Source organism: Lathamus discolor, chromosome 18, assembly GCF_037157495.1.
Source record: "Lathamus discolor isolate bLatDis1 chromosome 18, bLatDis1.hap1, whole genome shotgun sequence".
Lineage (NCBI taxonomy): Eukaryota > Metazoa > Chordata > Aves > Psittaciformes > Psittacidae > Lathamus > Lathamus discolor.
The window spans coordinates 6331762-6340710 of NC_088901.1; the positions used below are offsets into that span (position 1 = coordinate 6331762).

Sequence of the window (8949 nt, forward strand, 5' to 3'; positions counted from 1 at the left end):
GGGGTGGTGACACCCCCGGGGGCTGGGCCCAGCCTCAGAACAGAAGAGGGACCCGGGTGACACCCACCCCTGCCCTTCCTCACGCACGCACAGGCAGAAGCACTGAACAGGGGTGTTTAATGCGCTCTGTGCCCCACAGCGGCCGGGTCCCAGTGCCCACCTCTAGCACGAGCAGCTCTTCCACCTCTTCTCCTTCTCCATCACCGCAGCCTGGAGCGGCGCCGGCAGCGGGACGCTGCTCTTGACCCCATCCCAGGCCTCGCCGGCTGCCAACTGCCCTGTCCGCAGCGCCTGGTAGATGGTGACCGTCAGCATCTGGAAGGCCTGGACCACGTTGGTGGCGTCCTTGGCCGAGGTCTCGATGTACTGCACCCCCAGCGCGGCTGCCAGCCTCTCCGCCTCCCTCCTGCTCACGCGGCGCTGCGCAGCCAGGTCGCTCTTGTGTCCCACCAGCAGGAAGACGATGCGGGACGGGGGCACCGTGTCCGTCACCTCCCGGTGCCAGCGCCGCACGCTCTGGAAGGACGCGGGGTTGGTGAGGTCAAACAGCAGCATCCCCCCGGCCGAGTTGCGGTAATAGGAGCGGGTCACGGACCTGGGGCAATGGGAGAAACGGGGGGAGCATCGCACCTGCCTGCAGCACAGCCCCTGAGCTCCCTCATCAACTCCAGCCACGGTCCTGGTGCTCTCCCATCCCCTCCAGCCACAGTCCAGGTGCTCTCCCATCCCCTGTGGCCACGGTCCTGGTGCTCCCCCAGCCCTTACATCTGTGTCTCTTGAGCTTGCCCATCCCCTCATGGGGCAAAGGGGTGCTTGAGGGGTCCTGAACCCCCTTTAGAGCTGGATCAAGGGCTCCATTCCCTAGGGACACCTTTGCCTTTGACTCATCTGAGCCCCTGCAGCCTGCCCGGGTGTTGTGGTTCCATCCCCAGCAAAGGGACGCCCATTGGGCTTGGGCTCACAGCTCTCTAATGCAGGGGCCCCGTGGCCAGAGCAGGACTCACCTGAACCTCTCCTGCCCGGCCGTGTCCCAGAACTGCAGCTTCACCCTCAGCCCCGGCTCCAGCTCCACGAACTGGACGTAGAAATCCACCCCCACCGTCTGGTTGATGGCGTCCAGGAACACCCCCTCCGTGTAGCGCCGCAGCAGCGAGGACTTGCCCACCGTGGAGTCCCCCAGCATGATCACCCGGAACTGGAGCTGCCACCGCGGCTCCATCGGCTCCTCCGGCCCCGCGCCCGGAGCGTGTACGGGCAGGCAGGAGCTGGCTCCTCCACCCAGAAGGCGTTCCCGGCCCGCCATTGGAGCCCCTTTTGTGCTGGCTCCATCTGCATGGATTCTCTCGGGGGGGCCTGGTCCTGTTTATCCCGTCAAGAGACAGACGCAGGGGGGTGACACCCTCCCCCCCTAAAGCAGAGCATCCCCCATTGCTCAGCCTGGAGAAGCGAAGGCTCCTGAAGGGGAACCTCAGAGCAGCTCCAGTGCCTAAAGGGGCTGCAGGGAACCTGGAGAGGGGCTTGGGACAAGGGCCTGTAGGGACAGGCCAAGGGGAATGGCTTGAACTTGCCCAAGGGGAGATGGGATCTTAGGAAGGAATTCTTCCCTACGAGGGTGCTGGGACACTGGGATGGGTTGAATGGAGAAGCTGTGGCTGCCCCATCCCTGGCAGTGCTCAAGGCCAGGTTGGACACAGGGGCTTGGAGCAAGCTGCTCCAGTGGAAGGGGGCCCTGCCCGTGGCAGGGGTTAGGACTGGATGAGCTTTGAGGTCCTTTCCAACACAAACCATGTTACTCAATGCTATGGGTTGAGTCTTGGTGTGTCCCAGCGCTCGGAGCAGCCTTTGTTTAGTGTGGAAAATCATAGGATCAGAGAATAGTTTGGGTTGGAAAGGACCTTGAGATCATCCAGTTCCAACCTCCTGCCATGGGCAGGGACACCTCACACTAAACCATCCCACCCAAGGCTCTGTCCAACCTGGCCTTGAGCACTGCCAGGGATGGAGCACTCACAACCTCCCTGGGCAACCCATTCCAGTGCCTCACCACCCTAACACTAAAGCACTTCCTCCTTTTATCCAATCTAAACTTCCCCTGTTTCAGTTTTAACCCATTACCCCTTGTCCTGTCACTGCAGTCCCTGATGAAGAGTCCCTCCCCAGCATCTTTATAGGCCCCCTTCAGGTACTGGAAGGCTGCTCTGAGGTCCCCATGCAGCCTTCTCTTCTCCAGGCTGAACAGCCCCAACTTCCTCAGCCTGTCTTCATATGGGAGGTGCTCCAGCCCCTGAGCATCCTCGTGGCCTCCTCTGGACTTGTTCCAGCAGTTCCATGTCCTTTTTATGTTGAGGACACCAGAACTGCACACAATGCTCCAGGTGAGGTCTCACGAGAGCAGAGCAGAGGGGCAGGATCACCTCCTTCGCCCTGCTGGTCACGCTCCTTTTGATGCAGCCCAGGATACGGTTGGTTTCTGGGCTGCGAGCGCACACTGCAGCCGGCTCATGTTCATTTTCCCATCGACCAGCACCCCCAAGTCCTTCTCTGCAGGGCCGCTCTGAATCTCTTCTCTGCCCAATCCGTAGCCGTGCCTGGGATTGCTCCCACCCAGGTGTAGGACCTTGCACTTGTCATGGTTGAACTTCATAAGGTTGGCATCAGCCCACCTCACACGCATGTCGAGGTCCCTCTGGATGGCATCCCTTCCCTCCAGCGTATCAACCGGACCACACAGCTTGGTGTCATCGGCAAACTTGCTGAGGGCGCACTCAATCCCACTGTCCATGTCAGCGATGAAGATGTTGAACAAGACCGGTCCCAACGCCGATCCCTGAGGGACACCGCTCGTTACCGGTCTCCAGCTGGACATTGAGTCATGGACCGCACATCTTTGCGTGCAGCCATCCAGCCTCACGTTCATTAAACCCACCCCTTTGGGGAGGTGCTATTTAGTCAAAGCCCCCATTAAGGCTTTAAATAACCCTTGTGGGGACGCAGCCCCAGTGCTGGGTGCTGGCAGTTTCGGGGTCACCTCAGCATCCTGACAGCCCCTCAGCCCCCTCCCTTGGGGAGTTCTGGGTCCTGCAACCAGACTGGGGGCTCCAGAGTAGACCTGTAGGGTCCCCCCATAGCACCCCGACAGCCCAGAGTGCAGTGGGGATGGGGCAGCACCCATGGGTTGGTGCTGATGCGGTCCTGCATGGGGCCGTGTCCATGTCCCTGCCCCACCTCACCTGAACCTCTCCTGCCCCAGCACTGCAGCTTGTCCCTTGTCCCCATCCTGCAGCACGTACCCTGGGGACAGGGCCAGTTCCGGGCCCACCCTCACCCAGGAGGACACACAAACCATCACCAGGAGGGAGAAGCCACCGGGTCCCTCCTTGTTGCCATCATGGGCCAGCTCCACCCAGCCATGGGGCTGTAGGTGTAGAACACGCTGCTGAAGGGGCCCCCAAGGAACCAGAATGCCAGAACTGGGAGGGAAAGGGGCTCTTTTGTCCCCCTGTAAGGGCAGCATGGACACAGGGAATCCCTCCTCACTGCAACAGCTCTGGGGCTCTTTGTTCTCCATCCTAAGGGAATGGGTAACAGATGCTGGCAACATCGAATGTGTCATCTTTGTCCATGCAGGTCCCATTCCAGGCACCCCCATGCCCAGCCACCAAATGGAACCCACCTCGAAGGATCAGCTGGAAGCAGCCATTGGGATTTAGGGCTCATCCCGGCAGGATGCAGGTGCCCCGGAAGCAGCCCAGACCCCAGCACAGGGGACACAGTGCAAGCTTCGAGCGATTGTGTTTATTCACCCTCCAACATTCCACACCCAAACCCACCCCCTCCCAGCTCTTCCCCTTGGAGAACTCCAGTCCTTCCACGCAGGGCTGCAGCAGGAGCCAGACAGGGTCCCTCTTGGTGGGTGCAGTGAGTGGGGCTCAGGAAGGAGCCAGGATGTGGCTCTGCAGAGCTCCCGCAGCCCTCATGGGCCAGCTCACACCTCAGCTCCATGCTGACCTGAAGAGGGTAACAGATAACGCAGCTCAATGAAGGGCAGCAGCTCCCGGTGCCACAGAATTCCCATCTATCCCTTGGCTCCTTCACGCCTGGCCTCAGCCCCATATCCGCAGGACTCATCCAGCAGTCTCCAGAAGAAGGATCATCACGGACCAGGCTGCACCCAGAGGGCTGCCCAGTTAAGATCCCGACTAACGAAGCCCATCATTCCCAGATGGAGTGGCCACTTCCAGCACGGGCAGAGGCAACTTGAACCGTCCCTTCCCCCCAGGGCTGGCGAGATCCCACTCAAAGCACCAGGGACACTCACCCAGTTCCACGTCAGCTTCCCATGATGCAGGCCCTAAGGAAGGCAAAGCCCATCCCTTCCCCATGGAGAGGTGCTCAGCAGCTCTTTTCCACCAAGTAATTCCTGGAAAAACCAGCCCCAGGTGAGCATGTGAAGCTGGTGGGATGCTGCCCACCAGGAACTGATGCATCAGATCCAGCCCAGGTAAACCCCAGCCTCCTGCTGTGCCCAACATTCCTCCATGCTCACTCCCACCCCAGCCTTCCCAAAGGAGCACCAGCACAGGCTGTCTGCTGACTGGCCCCTCTCCCAGCAGCACTGCACCAGCACAGGATGAGACCAGCCAGAATGTTGCTTTTCCTCCTTTTTCGACCACGAGATCAGTATTCAGATCTGATGGGAAAGGGATCCGGAGGGATGGGACACAAGAGTTTGGAATGAGGGCATCCCACTCTCACCTGAGGCCGAACCACAGGCAGGTCACGGTCATCATCCAGCAGCCAAATGACCCTGGAAGAGCAACACCACCCCGAAAATGAGGAGCAGGCTGCAGACTGGGGGTACCCCCCCATTCCTGGGAGTCTATAGGAGGGGCGAGTGACAGCAACGGGCAGGAGAAGCCCAGCAGTCAAAGACCTTCCATTGCTCTGGCATGTTGTTGGAGACCTGCAGCCATTGTACTGAGCCACAGCTCTTGGATGAACATGCCCAGGCAGCACGGAGCTCCCCACCCAAGGCTGGGATGGCTCCAAGCAGCAGGAGGGATCCAGCAGCTTCGGGTCGGGTTTGGTTCCTGGTTCTGCCACAGTAACGCTGCAGAAAGAAGTCCCTTTATCCCAAGGGATGCATGACACGGGCAGAACAAGAACCAAGGGGAGCCCGCAGTTCTTCATGCCTCGTATTACAGGGAATCCCTGTCTGCAGCATGAGCTTATGGAGGATCCACAGCCCCCGGAGACAGCATTGTGCTGGCACTACCTGGTGCTCAGGCCAGGAGAGCCATAAAGGCAGCCCCATTCCCAATGGGCAACTCCAGAGCCTGGATTGCACATCTCACCTGTCCAACGCTGAGCCCGGCACCAACCATCCCATGCCTTAGGATCGCCTTCCATGCTGGGATGCTGCTGGGGAAGAACAGCGCCTTGAGCTTCACACAGATGACAGAGAGACCTTAAAGCCCATCCAGTTCCAACCAGGGACACCTTCCACTTGCTCCAAGCCCCATCCAGCCAGGCCTCGAACACCGCCAGGGATGGGGCATCCAAACCGGCTCCGTTCCACCCATCCCAGTGTCCCAGCACCCTCACAGGGAAGAATTCCCTCCTAAGATCCACCTCAGCCTCCCCTCGGGCAGGTTAAAGCCATTCCCTTGGCCTGTCCCCCCATCCCTTGCCCGCAGCCCCCCCGCCGGACGCCCCTGTGCCTTCCTGCCATGTTGCCGCTCGGTTACACTGGTTCAAACGGAGCGGCGACCGTCGAGGAAAACCCTTCGCTCTCGGCTCCTTTTTGACCGCGTCTGCCACAGCGCCGAGACAGACGCAGCTTCGATAGGGCCGGCCCGGGCTCCCCCGCCCCGCAGCCGCCTTCCCCGCGGGGGCTCTCAGCTCAGCGCGCTGCGGTCACTCACCAGCGGTCACACCATCCGCCCCTGCAAGGGGGGAGCGGAGCCCTCCGGCGGCCCCACTGCCCTTCACAGCCCAGGGGAGGGCCCCGAAGCACCGCGGGGAGCGCCAGGGGAGGGCGGATGGCGCCGGATGGCGGCCGATGGCGCCCGCCCCACAGGCCCTAAGCCCGCCGCACCCGCCATCGTAGAGAGAGACGGAAATCACCGCGCGGTGGGCTTTTATAGCGAGGCAGCGCGGCGGCTGATTGGCTGTTGGGGCTGGGCCCTGCCGCAGAGCCTTATGGGAGTTGTAGTTCGTGCCGCTTATGGCGCCCGTATCTGCCGTGTCACCCCACTTCCCAAGGGATAAAGGCTCCCCTCTGCTCCCGCAGCAGCAGGGAATATCCCACCCCAAGCAGCAAGACTGTGGTTTATAAGCGCCCCAGCCCACCTAAACAGCCTCCACTTTGGGTGGCACAAAGAATTCTTTCTTCTCCTCCCCACATGGGGTTGCTCTCCCAAAAGGGGATTGAAGCATTTGTGTTTTCCTACAGCAGCCACGTTTTTCCTTCCTTCCTCCCTCCCTCCCTCCCTTCCTTCCTTCTTCCAGAAGTTGGGGAGCACACCTGACCCTTGGGGAATGGAAGGAAAGTTTCTTGGAAGCAAAAGCCTACCTGCCAAAGCAATCCTTCTGTTGCGTTCCTGGCTCATGATCCATCGTCAATGGAAAGGATTCCAACCAACTGGTTTGGAGCGACTGCTGTAATTCCTGCAGGTGCTGATGCCACAGCCTCCAGGAAAAATAGGGGTGAGAAGCCAGAGACTGCTTCCTGCCCCTGAGCCCTGGGGAAAGAGCAGAAAGGATGAGGGACAACAACAGTTAGTTTTAAACCTGAGCAAAAGGCACAGATGAAAACCATTCACAGCACTCAGGAATCACCCTTGGAGCTGGTCAAACCCCCCCCCCCCCCCAAACGTGCCAGGTTGGCAACCAAATCAACATGGTTGATCAGCAGCACAAGCCTGGAAATGAGCCCCAACCCTTGTGTGGCCAAGCTCTTTAGACAGCCCTGGTCAAAGCTGGTCCCATCCTCCACCTCCCGCATGGATCTTGCGGCTGCTTTACCAAGTCACAAGGCATTCATTCGCTGGGTGTCCTGGATTCTCCTTGGCACTCCTGCAAAGGGAACCTCGAAATCTCCCTGTCAAATCCCAGGGCAGAAACTGGGAGATCACTGTAGCAAATGAAAGAAGCCCTTCCCAAAAATCCAGACCTTGGTAGACATCAAGTGTTTGGCAAGAGAATCTTCCAAACGGGTGAAGGCCCAAAACCTGTGATGTTCAACAGACCTCATCCCAGCATGAGATGGTGGCTGGAGTTCCAAAGAGGAGCAGAGAAAATCCCATTGCATGCCTGCATTGGGGAGGCCCCGATAAAACCTCCTGGTCTGGCTGGGAGCCTCGCACCAGTCTCTTTGGTAGCATCCACAGGATGGGGAGCACTGGGAGATGCTCCTGTGCTATGGAAGAGGCTGCAGTTCCCATCACCAGACAGGTGGGAGCAGACATCCCGCAGGAAAGCGCTCTGTGAGGCGCTAACAGTGAGGAAAAGCAAGGATTAATCAGTAATCCAAGTGGGTTGCTGTGCTCCCTGGGAATCCTGTGTGCCGAGAGGACAAGACAAGCCCTTGCCATGAACAGCTCTATCTCTTATCACCTTACCTGTGTTACCTACCATTGCTTTGAGCCTGGAAAGAGCAGAAGCATGGAATGAAATCCAGAAGCTGGTGTATCCAGAATGCTTCCCAAGATGCAGAGAGCAAACCTGGGAGGCAGAGATTCCTCCCAGGTCTTGTTCAGCAGAAGCTGGGCATGAGGAGAGCCAGTGTTGAGAAACTGAGCATGCAAAGATCAGAGCCAAGCACCTCTGCTCCTCAAGAAGGATTCAGAGAAATACCAAAGGGTGTTTGGTACTTCTTGATGTGTGGGGGTAGGAACCATCTGCTGAAACTGGCCCAAGCAACAGGAATTTTCTCTACTCAGACACACATGGAAAACATCATCACTGATTCCTATCAGAGCTCCCAACCCACACACTGGGCTGTGCTGGTGCGGAGCCATGTTAGCTAAAGGAATGGTTTCCTTCCTCATCCTACTGGTCAGCATTCCTCACAGGCCACCCCCACTGCTTATGTCAAGCTTGGAATTAAACACATGCAATGGCAACAGTCCACCCCACAGCCTTGCAGCTTCTGCTTTGGAAACCACCCCTGCTTCATGCCCAACAGGAACACCCACATCTTTCCAGCTCTGCACTTGGCCCAACATTTTTCAGTCTATGTAATTCCAACAGTAATCCCAGCAAACTGAGAGGAATCTCAATTGGATCATCACATCTTCATCAAGTAACGTAGGAAGTGTTCTTGTAATTACTAGTAAATGCCGCATGCTGAAAGGCAGAGTATTTCATCGTCTCCACTGCACGTTTTGATGCAATGCTCATAGAATCCCAGCTGTGTTTGGGTTGGAAGGGACCCTAGAGCTCATCCAGCTCCAACCCCCCACCTTCCACTGGAGCAGCTTGCTCCAAGCCCTGTTCAGCCTGGCCTTGAGCTCTGCCAGGGATGGGGCAGCCACAGCTTCTCTGTTCATCCCATCCCAGTGTCCCACCACTCTCACAGGGAAAAGCTTCTACCTCAGATCTCATCTCAGTCTCCCCTCTGTTATCTTTTTAAATGTAATTTTAGAGAATTTCATAATCCCCTTGAGCTGTGATATCATCTGCTTTGGATTTCGTCTTTAGCACGTAAAGATAAAAGCAGGATTTACCTTACTACATGGAGTCCTTGTCTTTCATCTGGTGTTAGGCTAAAGGACAATTAATCAGAGCTTTTCCTGTAGCCATCCATGAGCAGCAGAATCCCACACTCTGTTTGACTTGGATTCCAAAGCACAAACTCTGCAAACTGCAGGTGACGGGTTTGTAGCTCCACATAAAGTCTCTTCTGTGCTTCAGATGCTGCAATGACAGCCAGGAGCTGAAAATGAA

At 57.9% G+C, this 8949-nt stretch overlaps 1 protein-coding gene, 1 long non-coding RNA gene and 4 other non-coding genes across 8 annotated transcripts; all 6 read right to left on the reverse strand.

Annotated features, from left to right (window-relative positions):
• Positions 1-162: 162 nt before the first annotated feature.
• Positions 163-1283, reverse strand: RAB42 (RAB42, member RAS oncogene family). Its single transcript, XM_065698001.1, has 2 exons — positions 1005-1283; positions 163-595 (listed from the first exon to the last, which is right to left on the reverse strand). The coding sequence occupies exons 1-2, from the start codon at positions 1217-1219 to the stop codon at positions 163-165; spliced, it is 648 nt and encodes a 215-aa protein (XP_065554073.1). The 5' UTR covers positions 1220-1283.
• Positions 1284-3810: 2527 nt separating this feature from the next.
• On the reverse strand, positions 3811-6128 carry LOC136023256 (uncharacterized). 3 transcript variants are annotated; one of them, XR_010616536.1, is made up of 5 exons: positions 5925-6128; positions 5355-5421; positions 4756-5110; positions 4319-4420; positions 3811-4008 (listed from the first exon to the last, which is right to left on the reverse strand). It is a non-coding gene; the product is annotated as an uncharacterized LOC136023256 (long non-coding RNA). The 3 variants fall into 3 exon arrangements; XR_010616535.1 differs by having other exon boundaries at positions 4756-4807; positions 5355-5418; positions 5925-6127; XR_010616534.1 differs by having other exon boundaries at positions 4756-4807; positions 5925-6127.
• LOC136023523 (small nucleolar RNA SNORD99) lies at positions 4096-4165 on the reverse strand. The gene has a single exon (XR_010616625.1). It is a non-coding gene; the product is annotated as a small nucleolar RNA SNORD99 (small nucleolar RNA).
• LOC136023516 (small nucleolar RNA SNORA61) lies at positions 4582-4715 on the reverse strand. The gene has a single exon (XR_010616619.1). It is a non-coding gene; the product is annotated as a small nucleolar RNA SNORA61 (small nucleolar RNA).
• On the reverse strand, positions 4878-5007 carry LOC136023515 (small nucleolar RNA SNORA44). The gene has a single exon (XR_010616618.1). It is a non-coding gene; the product is annotated as a small nucleolar RNA SNORA44 (small nucleolar RNA).
• On the reverse strand, positions 5713-5856 carry LOC136023514 (small nucleolar RNA SNORA16B/SNORA16A family). The gene has a single exon (XR_010616617.1). It is a non-coding gene; the product is annotated as a small nucleolar RNA SNORA16B/SNORA16A family (small nucleolar RNA).
• Positions 6129-8949: the final 2821 nt, after the last annotated feature.

Coding starts and splice junctions, on each gene's coding strand:
- RAB42 (XM_065698001.1), bottom strand. CDS start 1,219: ATGGAGCCGCGGTGGCAGCTCCAGTTCCGGGTGATCATGCTGGGGGAC. Junction 596..1,004: donor GCCGGGCAGGAGAGGTTCAG/GTGAGTCCTGCT, acceptor CCATTGCCCCAG/GTCCGTGACCCGCTCCTATT.